Source organism: Vombatus ursinus, unplaced genomic scaffold (genome assembly GCF_900497805.2).
Source record: "Vombatus ursinus unplaced genomic scaffold, bare-nosed wombat genome assembly UNPS02014768.1, whole genome shotgun sequence".
Lineage (NCBI taxonomy): Eukaryota > Metazoa > Chordata > Mammalia > Diprotodontia > Vombatidae > Vombatus > Vombatus ursinus.
The window spans coordinates 23,166,589-23,186,762 of record NW_020954546.1 but is presented as its reverse complement, the minus strand read 5'-3'; the positions used below and the strand labels follow the sequence as shown (position 1 = coordinate 23,186,762).

Here is a 20,174-nt window from a genome sequence, read left to right as displayed (position 1 = left end):
TCTTGCCACATGCTGGCTACCTGGGAGCAATGTTATCAGACTTTAACCTGCAGAACACACTCACATGGCTGCATGACAGTCACTTCATCAAACAAATCAAAATATAGACAAAATCTAACAATGTATACATTACCCACCTCGACTGGGTACCTTTCACTTGGAAAGGCCACATATTTCCCTAAATTTGATTTATCTGGCACCTAACTTCCTTCCAAGAAAAGAGAAAAGGGAGGGGAAAAAAAGCATTGCTTTCAAGTGGTAATATCAACCAACAAGCAATTTATTAAAAGTTCGGGGAAATGCCAGGGACTATTCGAGACCTTGAGGATTCAAACACAATCACAAGAGCTTGTCCTCAAGGACCTTACATTCTGTAAGGGGTGACATGAACAAAATAAGCACGTGCAAACCATATACAAAATAAATTAAGTACAAGGTAATTGGGGGAGAAAGGATTTATTTATTTTAGAATCAGAATTTGTTTTTATTTTTACATATCCATATTTACTTCCAAAACAAAAAACTGGACTAAGTCATTTGAAGTTAGTCAACTCAGGCTATACTGTGTTTCTAAGTTTTTTATATATAATAGTAAGTTTACAAATAAATTTCCCCCAATGAAAACAAGGAAAATATGAAACTGGCCCAAGTAAAAATCCAAAGGATGTAAATTTTTTTCAAAATTTAAGACATGAAAGACCTAAGAATAGTACATCTATATTCCCCTGCCAGTAAAAAAGCCCATTCTTAACAAAATAATCACAAAAGACTCCTCGAACTAATCTTCAGTTGGCCTTAAAGGATGAGAAGCCAACAATAAATTAGCACAAGCAAAGGGAAATCAGAAACTGTCTCATTAAGGGGTACCATTAGACCAAAGTTCTTTAGGAAGCCTGGGATTCTGTGAGGCAGGCTTTTGGAGAGAACATATGGCAAGAACAAGGCAAACGCTGGGCCAAAGATATGGTGGTGGGCAATGTAATGGCTTCCAGAAGAACAGGAGCTAAGGTACAAGAGTGGAAAGGCAGGATTGGAGCCTGGTTTTTTAAGTGCCAAAGGAGAGAGAGTTTCAAATCTCCTTCCCTTTTAGCTTTAAACAAAATAGTAACCAGAGCCTACTGAAAGGTATATGCCACAAAGGAGGTCAACCGTGAGGAAAAACGCCCTACAACAATATACATAGTGACAGTTTTTGTATTAACAAAGACCTAGAAACAAAGTAGATTCCCATGATTAGGGAAATGTCTTAATAAATTGTAATAAACAAATAGTACTTGAATTACTGGAACATGAGAGTCACAGAATACAGAAAAAGTATGGACTCACATGAACTAAAGCCAAGTGAATAAGCAGAATCATGAAAATAATATTCAATAACAATGTTAATGAAAAAAATTAAAAAAAATTTTAAACAACGTGGAAATGAGAAAATGAACATCCCTTCTCTGAAGATATTGAGGGAGAAAGGGCCAGGTCTGTCTATGGCTATGCAACACTGAACAAGTGTGTGACTCCACTGATGTGTTAGTTTTTCTAAACTGCTTCCCTCCCCCCTTTCTTTTTTATTCTTTATAATGGATGGCTCTATAGGTAGAGGGAAGCTGTAGTGCTAAGTAAAAGTGATAAATATTTTTTTAATTAAATTTGCACTGTTATCATTTTGTATTTTTAAAACTTTATTGATTTAAATAAAAAATATTTATTAAGCACCTATTATAAAAGGAGAGGAGTATGGGCAATAGAAAATGTTAGATCTGTAGTCAGAAGACCTGTAAAAAAAATCCTGCATCTGGAAAGATGAGGCCTTAATGAGACCTTGAAAAAGTCATGGAACTTCTCTTAGCCACTTTCCTCATCTGAAAAACCAAGAGGTTACCTATGAGGTCCTTTCCAACTCTAAAATTCATAATCTATGTTGCCAGGAAGTACAAAACAAAAACTTCCTGCCCACAAGAAGCTTACATCCTATTGGGAGAAGACACACAACAAAAATTAAATACAAAATACAGGGTGTCCCAAAAGTCTTAGAGCAATTTTAAGCTATTAAAGCTTATCCTAGCACCTCCCTAACAGGGCTGTAGGGAGAATACTACTTGGAAAATGCCTGGTGCCTGGTACATAGAAGGTGATTAATAAATGCTTATTCCCCTTCTTTTCTACTTCCCTTTAAGTCCCCTAGCACTTAACTCAGTACCTCCCATATAAGAGCTTAATAAATGCTTTGTGGTGAGGGATAAAGGCCTGATGAAGAGGCTCTGAGTGAGAAGAAATGAGATCTATTGTTACTTCAACAAAAGATACCTTTAATATAAAGTTCTTTGGGTTTTTTTTAAACTTTTTAGGCATTTGGGGTTAAGTGACTTGCCCAGGGTCACACAGCTAGTGTCAAGTGTTTGGTCTGAGGCTGGATTTGAAGTCAGGTCCTCCTGACTTCAGGGCCGGTGCTCTATCCATTGCACCACCTAGCTGCCCCTGATATAAAGTTTAAAGCAAGATTTACCAATTCCCTCATTTCATAATAACATTTCACCAGTAGGAAGCCCAAAGGTATGAAACTCTGCATATAAATTTCAGGTTTTTTTTTCAGTGTATTGACTGGTTCTGATGACTGGTTTTTCCCCTCCCCTTTATCTTCTAAAAATATTCTTTGTTATATGCAATGGCTCTCTGTGAGACAGGAGATGGAAGGAGAAATTTAGGCAACATAAAAACAAAAGATCAATAAAATTTATTTTTAAAAAAAAAAATAACATTTCATACCAAACTGAAAGGTTTCTTTATGTGGAACAGACAACCAGGAAGCAAAAAAAATCCCTTTCAACAAATAAAAGATGTTAGTCAATGCCAGGGATTCTTAAGCCAAGGCCCATTGACTTTTTTTTTTAATTTGATAATTATATTTCGATATAATCAGTTCTTTTGTAAACCTATGTATTTTATTTTTTGCTTTTAAAAACATTCTGACAAGTGGTCCATAAGCTTCACCAAATTGTTTGCCAAAGGGATCCAGGGCACAAAAAAACTGAAAGTCCCTCGGTCTATGCCCTAAAACTCATATACTTTATACTTACAGCCTAAAGCTCTCAGTCAGAACCAATTTTTCACCTTACATGTGTATAACCCTTTACAATTTAAAGTATTTTCCCAGTTATTTTATCCTTACACGGCCGGGAAGAGATCAGTAGGATGGATGCTATTATCCCCATGTATCAGGAGGAAAGGGTTAAATGACTTGTCCACAGTCCTTCAACTACATATAAACCACTTAAACGCTACATGATTTAAAAGTAGAAATTATACTGCCATTACATTGCAGACCCACATAAAGTCAACTAGAAGCAAAGCAAATGCTATATGCAGATAAAGTGGAAGTGGAGAACATGATAGGAAATCAAGAAAAAGCTGAAAAAGAACACAATTCAATAAGTATACTACCCCATTACAAATGATGTATGACTTCAAAGAGTTAGTATTCTGTTTAAAAAGGCAGAGCCATATGTAATCTATTCTTTTGGTAAAGACTGCCATTCCATACAGTTAAAATGAACCAAACTCCTGGGACTTAAGAGGGAAAACCAATTATCCATGGTGAGTTCCTGATAGTCCTGGTTTGACTGTTACACTCAAGATGTCAGTAAAATGCACTCAATAAATTGAGAAAAATCTATGAAATACTGAAACAGCTAAGAACCTAGTCCCTTTTACTTTGAAGTAGTAAGAACAGAGAAGACAGGAAGGATAAAGAGCCAAAAGGGGAGAAAACTTGAAATGGCTTTGGATTTGATTAGGAGGAAATTTAACTTCAGAAATTACATTTCCCAGGAAACAGTTTAGGGAACTGAAGCTCTCTACATATAGCATCCCTTTCCTCATTTTCTTACCTTTGCCCAAAGAGTACTCATAAACTTGTATTAATTGAAACTATTCACTTCGTTTTAACAAATAAAAAGTTATATTTATAGTAATCAGGAATTTCTGTAATGTCTAAACTGAAATTATAAATTTTTAAGATAACCATCATTCTAATGTCCGGGTCATTTTTGTCTTGGTATTCCCAGTACTTGGCATATAGTAGGCACTTAATATATGCTGTTTGATTGATTGTTCAAATAACATAAAACAAAGCAATAAAACTTCAAAATAACCCATAATATATTTAGTGCTAAGCAGTAAAAAAGTCAATCATTTTTATTACAAACACAATAAACTTTTAAGTGGATCCCTGAACAAGCAAATCTTCAAAACATCTACTAGACAATGATCATTTTTAGTGCTCATAATCATCATGCCCTAAGGCACTGGCAAGAAATTCATGCACCTTCTGAATCCAAGATTAAGTTATGTTCTGCACAGTTTTAGTGCTGGGTTGGATCCTACTACTTTGAAAAATAGCAGTTCATGGCCACTATATGCAACATTCTACTGACCAAAACACACTCTTTACTAACAATGTTGCCAAACTTGAAGGCCTTCCCAATCTGGCTCCAAGTCAACTATACATTACTGACTCCCCTACTCTGGCATTCTCAGTTCTAGTCTGGTCTATCAGATGATCTGCATTCCCGCCCTTCTGTCTACAACCTCCAGGACTTTGCATAGGTTGTCCAATATCTGCAGTCCTTGGAATGCTCTTTCTCCTTACTTCCAAGTCTTGGAAACTTTAACTCTTTCAAGGCTCAGTTCAGTTCACCTCCTTCAAAAGCCCTTTCCTGATTCTCTCACGTATTAATGCCCTCAACCTCAAAAAAAATGACTATTTTATACAGATCTTACACTAACTCATCAGTACAAGTTGCATCCCTCCAGTAAAAAGGCAGGGACTGTTGTCTCTTTTTACCTAAAGCCTACCACAGGGCTGACACATGATAAGCAAAGAAATGCTTAACTGACAACCCAGTGCTTCACCTAATCAGTCATGTGATACCATGTCTATTCAATAATGAGATTCCCCAATGCCAACTCATTTTCCATATTAACTTTTACATTTATTACACACCAAGGCACCATTATATCCAAAATTCATCAAAAAAATGTTTTACATTAGCCATGTTACCAACTATAGTCCCTGGAACACAAACTAGTACACACCTTATATCAAGACTAGTAAAGATAAGTTCCCAAAAAAGGTGAAATTCTTCAACCTTTATTGTTAACTTCTGATTGGTAATGACAAAGAATCAGTAATTTTTTTTTCCCCTCGATGCCACCTAGTTAATCATATCAGACTCCATTTGCTAAGGTTCCTGGTTCAAAGGAACAGACTATTTCCTGGCATATACAAAACAGGATCTGGAATAATCCTAAGAACTCATTTGTCTTTACTGAGATATCATCACCATCTAATAAACTTTCTCATGATTATGCATTCAAAGCATATGGATAGGGGCAGCTAGGTGATGAAGTGTATAGAGTACCAGCCCTGGGTTCAAATCCGGCCTCAGACACATAATACTTACTAGCTGTGTGACTCTGGGCAAGTCACTTAACCCCAACTGCCTCACCAAAAAATAAAAATAAAAATAAAAAAAGCACATGTATAATCGCTTTCCTAAATCATGTCCTATCTCTAAATTTGATATTATTAAGAAAAGGGAGGGGTAAAACAATGTATAAACACTGGTTTATTAGCTGAGGGGTTCTTTGTACAGGATGATAAATAACCTATCAGTACAAATTCTGGCTGAATACACAAGTAGCAGGCCCCCAACAAAGGGAAGGACGTTGAACTTTGGGTGAAGGACAATCTTTAAGTGGAATAAGTATATATAGTAGAAGCAGAGCTGGGCATAACTAGAGCATGCTTCACTGGACAAATGGAAATGCCAATATCCAGTAATAATGGAATCTGAGTCTCACTGGGAAGGTAGCCGGTAATGGAAGTAATCTGACCTTGTGCCATTCATGCCCAGACGTACTTCTTTACGTGCCAGTTCAACATGGACATAACCAAACTGAGAAATCTCACACTATTGCTATTAGCAGGTGTAACAGCTCCGTTTTTCACCCTTTTGTCCTGTATTTGACCATCTCACATCAAAGTGGCACTTGCTAACCTCAAAGTGACCTTGCAGGGAACAAGGCCAGACTTCTTAACTGAAATAACTTGATAACATGAGTGGCAACAGGAAACAAAATGCAGAAAACCTAACGAACTTCTGGGTAACTTTAATAAGGGGGATAACATTCACAAAAGTGGTAGAATTGCTACAACTCATCAGGAGTAGTTTTAAAAACCTATGAAGAGGTTAATAAGGTATGCAAATGAAGTTCACTTGTTTAAGACGGAATTCGAATCTGACTATAAAGACTACCTAGGCAACTACGAGTGAAGCTACACCAGCTGAAGATGATTTACATGAAGCGGGATGAGTTGTTAATCAAATGGAGAGATAGCTCAGCATTTAAAAATAATCAAAGGAAGCATTCTTTCGTTCTTTTTAGTCTCCTTTACTTTATCTTAGTTACTACTTTTGAAATGCACTCCTCTCCAACACATTTCAGACAGTCCACCTGTAGTAGCATTTTGAACACAGCTGAGACAAGACTGCTTGTCTACTCCGGTGCCAGCTTTTCCTGAAGACATCTAATTAACATCCCATCCTTACTCACCATAAAGGCAGAATCCCCACTCCACAAAAGGAAACAGAAGCAGAATATGGAAGTGCCTTATTCAAATGCATAGTAAAACCAACTGTGAAACAGTCTCCCCACTACACTCCCTTACTCTATCTAGTGTAACAGATTACTAGGATTTAGGGGATGTCGATGGCAGCATCTGCAGCATATCTACATTGGTTCCCTGAAGTTTTATCTAAATAAATCCCTAGCTGTGATTAAATATGAAGCACGTAAGGCTGGCCATCCAGTCTTAAAACGCAAACAGCATTCCTATAATATCAAACTTTTACTCCTTTGGAAAAGGGGAAAGCATCGGACCTACTTTGTAATGTAATATTAACCAAATTATAAAGTTAAATTTTCAATCACACAGCTTCCTAAAGAAACAAATACACAGTTAAATGTAACATATAAATGCAAATGTTTCCTACTGCTCAGTCATTCATTAAGATCCTCCACACTCATTTCTGACTTCTCATTCTTCCACAAAGTGAATTCACAAATTTAATTCCTATCCAACAGTTATAGTTATGTATTTGTTGCTACAAACGATTGTAAAATTTGAGAACAATCCTTTCAAAATCAAACTGTGAGATTCACTTTCTTTACAGAGATTCCAAAGAAACCACTGGTAACTAAAGACAATGAACTCATTACCTACGAGAAAATTTCACTTGTCATGCTTTTGAGTGGGACACCCTGAAGTCACAAATAGGAAATATATTTTATAGTTCTAACTAACAGCTACACAACTGTAGTCTTCCCAATACCAGAGAGCACAGAGTGAGCCACTTCTTAAACAAAAGAAGACCTGAGCATGCCAGTAAGAAGTAAGAATTTGCCCAGGGCTTGCTTGCTATCAAGTAAGCTAACAGGGATATTAGGATTTAGAGTGAGAAGAGACCTCAGATAAGCTAAGATCCTTCATCTTATACGGCAAGTAAACTGATTAAATGATTTGTCCAAAGTCGTATACTTAGTAAGCAGAACACAGTGCAAAATGACCAGTAACTTTAGTAAGAATCGTACTGGTTAGTTACTTAATTTGAGGAAAGGTACTGACAAGCTGGGGTGCAAACATTACATCACAAATTCAGTCCTGAAAGTGACCTTACAGGTCATTAAGTCACCCCTCATTTTACAGATGAAGAAACTGAGGCCCAGGAAGTTAGATGACTTACCCAAGGTCATCTAATTGCTCAAGAGCACTGGAGACCTTTGAGCTTTGAGCCTAGGACTTTTTTTTACTCCAAGTCCTCTTAAGTGATCAGATTCGAAACCAAGCTACAAGTGAAAAGGGTAGGTAATGGGGGATGTTTAGCTTCAAGAACTGTCTTCAAATGCCCAAAGAGTTATTAGTTACTGTTCTTGGACCCAGAGGGCAAAACTAGGACCAGTGGTGAACAGACCTCAGGATTTCAGCTCAACATAAGAACTTCACAATGATTAAAAACTGTGAAAATAGATGGCCTGGTAGTAACTCTCCTTTCACTCACCAGAAATCAAGTAGAGAATAGAAACTGCTGTAAAGGAATTCATGCCTCCTTAGACTCTAAAAATGGAGGTGGTACTATAATACTAAACCTCAAGTTTTACCCACAGCCTAGGAGAGGTCAAAATACAAATTACAGAAAGAGTTGTAAAGTTTCTGAATGTTCTAAGTCTTTAGGCTAGGGACAGAACGAGGTTAAATCTATTATTATATGAAATAGCAACATGAAGACCATTGGGGGTTCACAAAATCTTGTCTAACCACCCAGAAGAGCTTGTTTCTAAACAAACAAAATGAATCCATTTCTTATTTGTTTCTTTGTTGTAACTAGAAAAACTTATTAACACTTTATTCAAAGCTCAGGAAGGTTAGAAGTGGCTTTGATGTAAAAAAGGAGAGCTTCCAGTTTGAGAAAAAATAATCCCTGGGGGTAATAATTTCCTGCAACAGATACTTAGGCCAAAGCAACCACCTTAAATTCTACCACTACTTTATAAAGTTTATAAAGAATTAAATATACCCAGGCAAAGGAGGGGAAAAGAAAAAGAACAAGGGAACATTAACTACCCCTCAAGCCCAACAGTGAACTGGCTGCCCAAGGAACAGACCAAGGGCATCAGAAAAGTGCTTACTGGATTTTTTTCAGCTACACACAAAGTCCAACAACTGTTTCCAATGTCCAAGGAAGGTGAAAAGGTGAATGAAAACTTAGAAAGTGGGGTTTGTTTGGGTTTTTTAATTCCCTTAGGCAGAAAGTCTTATGCAAACTTTATTTGCTTTATAGGCTATTATAAGAGTTTCAAAGTCTTTTTAAAAAATGTCTCCCAGTCCGTTTCTAAGGTCAGAGAACACATGAAACCACCATTCTAAATATATTCCCTTCCAATTCTCCTTAACAAAGAATAGATCCAAAGAATGATCCCTTTTAGCACCGAAACCACCTACCACGGAAACCTTTGAATATTGACATATTCAAACCGTGGTAGGATGTTTGATTTAACCTTCAGGGAGAACAGGCAGGAAGTGGTGCTTGTCTCTGCTTCCTATCTGCAGTCAAAAATGGCCCTGTTTTCCAGGGAGGCTTAGGGCTTAGTTCCTCTATTTTATCTCTAACCTGAAGAAGGAAGTAACAAAAAAGAAATTAAATATTTGAATTTCAACGAAGAAATTCAAATAAATTGGCAGGGACACTGCAGGGAGGGAAGAATAAGGAGAAAAGTGGGAGGAGCACCAGATCTAAGTCTCCAAATGGACAGATGGAAAAATTGGGTTCATCCCATTCATCCCAAGTATAGAGAAGGAAAATTTTATTTGCTTAGCAACCAAGAGCCTTGGGATCCATCCATTTTGTTGGGAGACACACACATCCTCAATTATGATTGTCTCTCCCCCTTTCCCCCCAGAATAGCTATTTCATTGAGCCTGGGATATACAAACAAAGGAAATCTATATATTTGTGAAGACAGTTTAACACACTGATCCACAAAGGTGGAAACCTCACCTCTTTTTTGGTTTATTTGGTTATCTCCCAACAATCATATTGGCTCCTCCCCCTTCCTACCTTAGATGCGCAAGTACATCATTGAAACAATGTAACTGACCTCAGTACCTTTAGTAACCTTAGCTTAAAAAAAAGTCTTAAACAGGTAACTCATTTATTTTCAAGATCCTATTTTGCCCATTCCGACCTTGAACTGGATCTCTAAAATTCCCAGAACTTAACTAAAAAGGGGGCATGGAAGCACATTTCCCTCTCCCCCAAGGTGAGTTTATTTAAACATATCAATTAATAATTTTATATTCCTCAGAAGAGAAAAAACAGGTTGAGAATTTATATGGGGTATAAGATTGGGGGAAAAAAAATCAGCAGCAATCCAGCATTTAGTGCCTGGGCACATAGTAGGCACTTACTAAATGTTCATTAAACGACAGTATGCCCTCCTTTGCTTGGACTTTAAATAACAATACGAGGCCATGTGTCCCTCAGGTATAATCCCCTTCCCCTCCAAAAGAAACGTTTTTTAAATTAGGATTTTGAGGGTTTTCATGCCATAGTCTTCCAAGTTTCTGAGATTCAGACTGATGCCTATGGACGTCTTTCTCACGTCCCCAAACCCCAACTCAGAAACTAAACGTGTCCTCATTGCCAAACTTTCTTCGTGGAACCGAGGAATCTGCTGAACCGTATTAAATTCACAGGTTTAACAAGGCAGAAGACAAATCACCAAGGTGAGGAGAAATCTACCAGGTTTCAACGCCAGCCCCTCCTCCCTATAAAAAGGGCAGTTTTAACCTGGGAGGGGGGAGGGGGAGCCAGAGGGGAGGGGGAGGGGAAGAGGGAGGCGGGGCTCCAGAAGGGAGAAGAAAAGGGAGGTGATATGCTCGTCCACGGGGCCAAAAGATGGTGGGTGAATGAATGCGGGAGGGACGGGATCGCCGGCTTGGTCCACGGCGGACTGACCAAAACTGGCAAAAGAGGGACGTTCCGGGGGCAAAACAGCCTCCGAAAAGGCGAAAACGAGGCTGAGATTCCCTTTTAAGTGTGAAAAAGCTCCTCCGCAGAAAGAGATAAAGGATGGAACCCATTTATTTCCGCCACAATTCGCACCGACGGCGGCCTGCCCGGGCCCCGAGGTCCGAACCTTCGGCCAGGCCCAGCCCTTAATCCATAAAGATGGATGGGGGCCACATGACACGAGCAAAAGCCCGTGGGGCCCCGAGGGGGTCTCGCGCCCCCGGGCCCTCTGCCCCCCGGGGGTGGGGGGGGGATCAAAGGGCGGCCCGGGGTCCGCGCGCTCCCGGCCGGGCCACGCTGCCCGCACAGCCCCCAGGGGATCGGCCTCCCGGCGGGGAGGCCCAAGGCCGGCTCCTTTGTGCGGCCGCCGCCCCGCCTCGAGCCTCGGGGGAACCGCCGCCGCCCCCCCACCCGCCATCTTCCCGGGCGGCACGCGGCGGGAAGAGGGCCGAGGCCGGCGGGTTCGGTCGGCCGCCCGGGGGCCGCGGGAGGAGGGGCGGGAGGCCGGGAGGGAGCGAGGCCTCCGCTCCGGCCGCCGCCTCCCCCTCCCCCGCCCGGGGACTCGCCCTCCCCCGGCCGCCATTTTACAACCAGCTCCCTCCACGGCGGGAGCCCCGGCCTCCTGCCCACGCGCGACCTCGGAGGGGGGGCGGCGGCGGCGGCGCGGAGCCGCACGGGCCCGCAGCTCCCCCACCCGCAGGCCCCGGCCGCGCGCCCCAAGCCCGCCTTCCCCTGGCCGGGCTGCGAGACACCGCCGCTGCCGCCGCCGCCATTTTGTCTCCTGATCCTGGCCTCTGTGGGCGGCGGCGGCGGCCGCGGCGGCGGCGGGGCCGGGGATCCCGGCTCGCCGCTCCTCCCCCGCTCACCGTCGTATCGCTCGGCCTGCTCGGCCAGTTTCGCCTGGTACACCAGATCCTCCCGATCGTCCATAGCGGCGGCGGCTCCGGCAGGGTCTGCGCGACGGATGGCAGCGGATGGCGGCTCCGACTCTCTTGTCAGCCTCTCGCTCGGCGTCCGGGCAGCAAAGATGGCGGCGCCTCGATCCGGGAACTTCCGCCTGCGCACGCGGACAACTGCTCAGCTCTATGGCAACCGCTCCCTGGCAACTGGCGCGGGGGGGCGGGTCCGGAGCCCGAGCGGATGGAAGGGGCGGGGCCGGAGGGGGGGCCGCGACCCAGGAGGAGAAGCCGGGGGCGGCCAGGCCAGAGGATACCCGGCGAGCGGGGCTGGGGGAGGGGGCGGCCACGCTCGGCTTCCCTCCTGGTGGGGCTGACCGACTGACACACTGAAGGAGGGAGGACGATCGGCCTTAAACTTGATCCCCGGGCCGGCTGTCCCGAGGCCCCGCCCTCTCCCCTCCCCCTCCCAGCCCTGGTGGGTCGTGGTCCCGCGGGGCCCAGACGAAGCGCCCGACCCCGGCTAAGAGGCGCGGGACTGGAACCGGGCCCTGCCCCGTCGTGTGGCCGGGCCTGGGTCTTGATTGTCAGATGGGGGGAGGGGAGGGAGGAGGCATTGAATCCTGACTTCTGGGGACGGAGGGCTAGGCGTGGGGCTGGCGGTGCGGGATGAGGCGTGCCCCGTGACCCGCCCTGCCCCGCTGTCATGCCAGGAAGGCTCGAGGCATCCCGCCTGGGGTTCTGCGCTGGGGGGCCGCGCGCTTGTGTGTGTGCCTGCATGCATGTGTACTTAACTGTCTTGGCGTGCACTCAGCCCAAGGAGTAAACCTGACATCTATCCAAGGCTGCACGCGGCTGCATGCGCCCTTTTTCCATTCTCAGCTAGGCCTTGACCCGTGAACAGCCTTCCTCAATCTCAGGAGTTAAAAGACTTCGAACTGGGAAGAGTCTCTATACTGTTCCCAACTCTTCCACATATTAGCTGTGTGATTTGGGACAAATCACTTCTCTCCAGGCCTCAGTTTCCTCTTATGTAAAAGGAGGGTGTTTGACAATATGACTGTACAGGTTCCTTGTATCCCTAAGGAAACTCTGGGTGTTTATGCTGGAAAGGAGAAGACTTAGAGAGAGAAAATATTTTAATTAAATTTTTTTCAATTATCATTTTTTTCCTCCATCCCACCACACTTGAGAAGGAAAGAAATCCAAAACCTTTGTAAGGAAGCACATTCAAGCAAAACTGGATTCCCATATTGGCCACATGAAAAAACCTTATCTCCTTCTGAATAATGAATACCTCTTAACAGGAGATGGGTAGCATTCATCATCAGTGCTTGCTGATCAGAATTATTGTCTTTCAAAATTGTTCGTTTTTCCAATATGGTCATGCTATAAATTGTTCTCTTGATTATGCTCACTTTTCTCTGAATCAGTTCATACAAGTCTTCCCAGGTTATTCTAACGCCACCTCTTCATTTCTTACAGCACAGTAGTTTTGTTTTTTTTTATTACATTCATGTCATAATAATAGTAATAGTATTTGCGTATTGCTTTCAAGTGTGCAAGCACTTCAGATGTGATCACATTTTATACCATAGTTTGTTTGGCCATTCTCCAATTGATGCTTACTCCCTCAATTTCCAAGTCTTTAACACCACAAAAAGAGTTGATGTAAATACTTCTGTGCTTATAGGACCTTTTCTTTGTTGGCTCAAAGAGCATGTGCATTCAGGGGTCCAGTTCCAAAGTGCTTTTCAGAATGGCAGTACCATTTCAAAGCTCCATCGGCACCTCCTGAATGTGCCTGTTTTCCCAAAGCCTTTCCACCATTTGTCATTTTCCCTTTTTGTCAATTTGGCCAATCTGACTGTGAAGTGGAGTCTCTGAGTTACTTTAATTTGCATTTCTCTAATTATGAGTGATTTGAAGCAAGTAAATAGCTTGGATTCTTTCCCTTGAGAACTGCCTGCTTATATCCTTTGAAAATGCACATGCTCTTTGATCCAACAAAGAAAAGAAGGTCCTATGTGTATAAAAATATCAAATGGGAATGGAGAGAGAATATTTCAGCACTGGAAGGCCTCCACTCTCAAAGAGGAAGTGGACTAGTTTTGCTTGGTCCCGGAGGGCAGAACCAGGATTCCTAATCATTACAAATTTCAGGAGGAAGGATAAGGAAGGGTCTTTAAAGGTAGAAGAAGCTGCCTCTGGAGTCAGCAGGTCTTCTATCTCTGGATGCAGAGCTTCAACCAGAGGCTGGAAATCTGTGTTCATGCCCCCCCCCCCCCAAAAAATAACATAAGCCCCTTGAGAACAGAAAGGAAAGAATCGTTTCATTTTGAGGTCCTAATACAGTTCCTAGACTCAAAGGTGCTTACTAATGCTTGCTGAATGAATGAATGAATGAATGAGTGAATGAATGAATGAAATTATAGCCACTTTCTACAAGATTCTTCTTAGAACTGGTCTCTGGTGTCCCCTCCAACTCAACGATTCCATCATCAAAAAGAGTGTGTGTGTGTGTCTCTCTCCCTCTCCTTTTCTGTCTGTCTCTCTCTGTATCTGTTTCTCTGTCTGTCTCTCTGTCTCTCCCTCTCTTCTCTGTCTGTGTCTGTATCTGTCCATCCGTCTGTCTGTCCGTCTGTCTCTCTGTCTCTGTTACCCCAGCTTACAAGTTGTATCTGTCTCAAGGTCAGCCACAGTAATCTACCCTGAGGTGGGTTTGGGGCTCTACACCTAAAACATCTAAGAAAACAAATATTCTCCACAGCCTGAGCACACAGGAGAAGGGCTCATCATGTCTTTTAGGGACTCAGCACATAGTACGCATCACCTGGGCAGAACGAATCACAGAAAAACCAATCACCAAGTCCTTACTACTGTTGGGATCTGAGCAGAGGCCAGTCTAAAGCAGAACGGATCTCAGCAGGCCTTGGGCAGCTCTACCCTCTGGCTCCTAGTGGAATCTGGGGGGCTCCCTCCAGGCCTGTTCCACCATTGGGGAGAATATGAAAATGTGAAACATGGTTTCTACCCTCAGGGAGCTTACAATCCAGTTCAAGACAGAAAATTATCATCTAAACAAGAGTTAGCAATACCGAACGGTGTATAACTGTGCTGACTTCTATAGTAGATCTCCACAGGGGCCTCAGTTCAGAGCGGAGGGTGGTCGGTGAGGGCTGGGGTATACTAGTCAGTCATAGAATCCTACAACTTGAAGGGGCATTACAGATGGCATAGTCAGGCCTTTCACTGGACATAGGACCAAACAGCGTACTAAAAGAGCCAGATTAGAACGCAGGGAACAGCTCTGACCCATCAAGGAAGGCCTAGTGCAACTGATTGCATTTGAGTGAGAATCTGGAGACAGGAATGTTTTTTGGAGCAACGTGAAAACTAATTTCTAGATCAGTGGTTCTTAATCTTTTTTTGTGTCCTAGACTCCTTTGACTATCCAGTGAAGTCTATGGACCCCTTTTCAGAATAATGTTTTCAGATGTGTAAAATACATTGGATTACAAAAGGAATGCAATTACTTTGAAACAAGTTCATAGACCTTCAGTTAAGAACCATTTATCTATACCATAGATGTATCAGGAAGCAGAAATCAAATTTTATGGGTAGGGTGAGAGCCAGATTATGGACAACATTGAAAGTCAGAAAGAAGAGTTTCTATTTAATTCAGAAAGAAATAAGGAGGAACAGAAGAGTTTTGACCAGGGAAGCAACATGATTTTTTTTAAATGGTGTCTTAAGTAAGGAAAATAAGCCTGGCAGCAATTTGCAAATGTATTATAATGGAGAAGATTCTAGAGTCAGGGAGGATAATGAGGAGAGTTTTCCAATAATGCAGATAGGAGGTAAAGGAAGTCTGGGAGCCAGCAGAGTAGAAAGGAAGCAATGGCTACAAGAAATATTTGTAAGGCGAAAACCCAACAGGATGTGGCGAGTGACTGGATATTGGACATGAAAGGAGAGAGGAATGAGTCAAAGATAACTCCAAGAATTTGCTTCTGGTGACGAGGAAAATGGCGGTGCCGCTGACGAAAATAAGGAAATTGGGAAAAAGAACTAGTTGGGAAGGGAAGACAGTTTGTTTTAGAGATCAGTCCAATCACCTTATTTTACAGAGGAAAGAAGTGAGGCCTAAAGAGGAATGAGACTTGAGCAAGGCCATACTGGGTAGTAAGTAGCTGAGCTGGAACCTGAACGCCATCTCCAATGCTCTTTCCACCAGGCCAGCAGCAGTCAGAAGAGGGACAGCATGGTATAGCAGAAAGACTATTTACTTTGGAGTCTGAGGCCCTTACTGCCTGCATAACCTTAGGCAAGTCACTGCCTCTGTTCTAGGTCTGTTTTTACAATTTCATCTCTAGGTGAGGCGGGTGAACCTGATGGCCTCTAAGGCTTTTTCTAACTCTCAGTCTGTAATCCTAAGAGGAGAGAACTAGAGCGACATAGATTTTGGGGATTTGTACAGAGGTTGATAGTTGAAAAAAAATTATAGATGGACTCTCCAAGTTTTTATTGAACTAAAAGGCTAGGGCAGAAGGTGACGGTCGGCACAAAACTGTTGCACTGTTGAGGTTTAGGGGGCTGGGACCCCAAAAATCACAACACCCTGGTCCTGCCCAAAAGAATTCAACCCAAACCTCTTTCAGCCAAAGACAAGGCTTGAAAAGCCCTCCACATACCCCCCCAAAAATGGCTCTAAACAAATTCTAAAGCAGCAGAACCCACAAAAAGACAGAGTGAAACAAATTTCTAGCCAAAGACAGCCTGGATAGTTGATCAGAAAGGTGTATCGCGCTGGTAGGGGAGAGGAGCACAGTTTGGTGTGGGCGCACAGGCCGCAGCGACCCTGGAGCAGGCCTCAGAGGGCTGAATCATGGGCAGCTGTGGCGGTTTCCAGACTTCTCAACCCATGAACGCCAAAAACAACTTAGAAGGTCAGTGGGAAAAGTCTGTGACCGAGGTGAGAGAGGAGCTAAGTCTCAGCTGTAAGTCTCTAGTGTGGCCTGGGGCCGCGGTTTTTTCCTGAGCTTTGGGCACACAGACTCAAGTGGCTGGCTGATCAGAGGGGGATTGCAGGGATCTCTTTGCCAGTGCTGAGGCAGGAATCTCTTGCTTTACCAGTGCTTGGATCTGGGTCACAGTTCTGAGGGGCGGTCCTGGGGCGAGGAGGAGCACTGGTGTGGTGGAGCTTGTTGTGGTGGTGGAGAGAAAACACCTCGCCCCTTATCATACCACCTTGGAAGAACTGAAAATTTACAGGTCCCTAGAAGTACCTCTGAAAACAGCTGTATAAACCCCCGAAACTCTTCACATTGGAAGCAGACTTTTACCTTAACAAAAAGTTTAAAACTCAAGTAATTGGCCGGGATCATGAGTAAGCAGCACAAAAAGAGACTATATTATCTTACTTTGGTGACAAAGAAGATCAAAACATACAACCAGAAGAAGACAACAAAGCCAAAGCTCCTACATCCAAAGCCTCCAACAAGAATATGAATCAGTCCCAGGCCTTGGAAGAGCTCAAAAGGGATTTTGAGAAGCAAGTAAGAGAAGTAGAGGAAAAACTGAGAATGATGCAAGAAAATCATGAAAAACAAGTCAACAGCTTGCTAAAGGAGACCCAAAAAAATACTGAAGACAGTAACACCTTAAAAAATAGCCTAACCCAAATGGCAAAAGAGGTCCAAAAAGCCAATGAGGAGAAGAATGCCCTAAAAAGCAAAATTGGCCAAATGGAAAAGGAAGTCCAAAAGATTACTGATGAAAATACTTCCTTAAAAATTAGAATAGAGAAATTGGAAGCTAGTGACTTTATGAGAAATCAAGACACTGTAAAACAAATTCAAAAGAATGAAAAATTAGAAAACAATGTGAAATATCTCATTGGAAAAACAACTGACCTGGAAAATAGATCCAGGAGAAAGAATTTAAAAATTATTGGACTATCTGAAAGCCATTATCAAAAAAAGAGCCTAGATATCATCATTCAAGAAATTATCAAGGAAAACTGTCCTGGTATTTTAGAACCAGAGGGCAAAATAGAAATTGAAAGAATCCATCGATCTCCTCCTGAGAGATCCCCAAAGGAAAACTTCTAGGAATATTGTAGCCAAATTTCAGAGTTCTCAGGTCAAGGAGAAAATATCATAAGCAGCCAGAAAGAAACAATTCAAGTATTGTGCAAGCACAATCAGGATAACACAAGATTTAGCTGCTTCTACATTAAGGGACCGAAGGGCATGGAATATATTATTCCAGAGAGCTGAGGAGATAGGATTACAACCAAGAATCACCTACCCAGCAAAACTGAGTATGATCCTGCAGGGGAAAAAAATGGTCATTCAGTGAAATAGAGGACTTTCAAGCATTCTTGATGAAAAGACCAGAGTTGAATAGAAAATTTGATTTTCTAATGCAAGACTCGAGTGGAACATGAAGAGGTAAACAGGAAAGAGAAAATCATAAAAGACTTATTAAGGTTGAACTGTTTACATTCCTACATGGAAAGATGATATTTGTAACTCATGAGACCTTTGTCAGTATTACGGTAGTTGGAGGGGAAAAAATTATATGTACGTATACATAGATATAGATAGATAGAGGGCACAGGGTTAGTTGAAAATGAAGGGGTTATATCTGGAGAATAAAATTAAGATGTGAGAGAGGAATATAACAGGAGAAGGAGAAAGGGAGAGGTAGAATGGGGTAAATTATGCCACAAAAAACAAAAACAAAAAAAAACAGAAAAGAAAAGGCTCTTAGAGTGGAGGGGAAACGGGGAAGGTGAGAGAGAATGAGTGAATCTTATTCTCATAGGATTTGACTTAAGGAGGGAATAACATACACACTCAATTGGGTGTGGAAATCTGTCTTACCCTACAGGAAAATAGGGGGGGAAGGGGACAAGAGAATAGGGTAATGATAGAGAGGAGGGCAGATTGGGAAAGGGGGTAATCAGAAGCAAATACTTCTGAGGAGGGACAGGGTCAAAAGAAAGAATAGAATAAATGGGTGGGTAGGATAGGATTAAGGGAAATAGAGTTAGTTTTTCACAGCATGTCTACTATGGAAGTGTTTTGCATAAGTGTACATATATAACCTATATTTAGTTGCTTGCCTTATCAATGAGGGTGGGTGGGGAGGGAGGAAGGGAGAAAATTTGGAACCTAAAGTTTTAAAAACACATGTTTAAAAAAAATGTTTTCACATGCAACTGGGAAATAAGAAATACAGGAAATGGGGTATAGAAATCTATCCTGCCCTACAGGAAAATTGAAGGGGAAGGGGATAAGAGAAGAGGGGGAGAGATAGAAGGGAAGGCAGACTAAGGGAAGGAGTATTTAGAATGCATGCCATCTTGGGGTGGGGGAGGGGCGAGATGGGATGAAAATTTGGAACTCAAAATCTTGTGAAAGTAAATGTTGAAAACAAAAAATAAATAAATTACCATGAAAACCAAAGACAAGGCTTATTAGAACATCCATCATGTTGGGCAGACTCTTTTTTTTTTAAGGCAATTGGGGTTAAGCAACTTGCCCAGGGTCACACAGCTAGTAAATGTCAAATGTTTGGTCTGAGGTTGGATTTGAACTCAGGTCCTCCTGACTTCAGGACCGGTGCTCTATCCACTTCACCACCTGGCTGCCCCAGGTAGATTCTTGAGGAGTCAAAATGGACCTTACATACAGAAAGACTGTGGGAGGCAATTAGGAGTAGCCAAGTAGTTTGGGGTGACTAGAGGAGGGGTCTAAGGAAGATCTGGATGGGAGTGGCCAGTAAACTGGGGTGAACAGAACTCCTGGGACCTGGACCACCTGGCCAAGGGACAATGGAGCCTAGCTAGGATTAAGGGTAGGAAATGGCAGGGGAGGGGGAGGCAAGACAATGGAAGGCTAGGCTAGGTTAAGGGTAACAGAATTGGGAGATTGGGTTGTAGCCACCATGAAAGGCCAGTTGATGGGATTACAGCCTCAGCAAACACCAGAGATGAGGCCATGTGGGAAAGTCCAGGGTTTTTCCTTTTTGGGGTCTAGTTCCCATCCTCATCAGCACCTGGGGTTTTGTCAGGTATTACTGGGCTGGAGGATGATGATGATAGCTAGCATTTATGTATAGCACTTTACATTTATTTCATTTTATCCTCACAACAACCTGAGGAAGCAGGTGCTAGTATTATCCCTATTTACAGATGAGGAAACTGAGGCAAGCAGAGGTTAAGTGACTTGCTCAAGATCACAAAGCCAGTAAGCATCTAAGGCGAAATTTGAACTCAGGGCTTCCTGACTCCAGGCCCAGCACCCTATCCCCTTCACCATTGAGTTGGTGGTTTGGTTTCTAGGCTAGGAGAACCCTTTGAGGATATTGTTATCCTTGATCTAAGATTGGGTTAGGACCTCAGATTCTGTGTGGTCTAAACCTTCCCCCAACCACTTTACTTTCACAAAGGAGACATTGAAGCCCAGAAATGATATTCATGGACAGATATCACTATTGAGTTACATTACATGGGGGTCCACTTTGAAGCTTCCCCCCCCCCCACTTACACAGAGTCCAGCCTTGTAGGTGCTAAATAAACATTTATTGAATTAATTAATAAATCTAAAGACCATGGTCTAAATCCACACAGTGACGGCAAAGT

The 20,174-nt window shown here is 42.6% G+C and overlaps 1 protein-coding gene across 1 annotated transcript in view; it reads right to left on the bottom strand.

The window, feature by feature from the left end:
• Positions 1-11,659, bottom strand: part of YWHAE (tyrosine 3-monooxygenase/tryptophan 5-monooxygenase activation protein epsilon) — a 37,158-nt gene extending 25,499 nt beyond the window's left edge. The window contains exon 1 of the mRNA XM_027862044.1: positions 11,492-11,659. Within this exon, the coding sequence (XP_027717845.1) occupies positions 11,492-11,555 (64 nt within the window). The 5' untranslated portion in view covers positions 11,556-11,659. The remainder of the gene's footprint in view (positions 1-11,491) is intronic.
• Between the last annotated feature and the right edge of the window lie 8,515 nt (positions 11,660-20,174).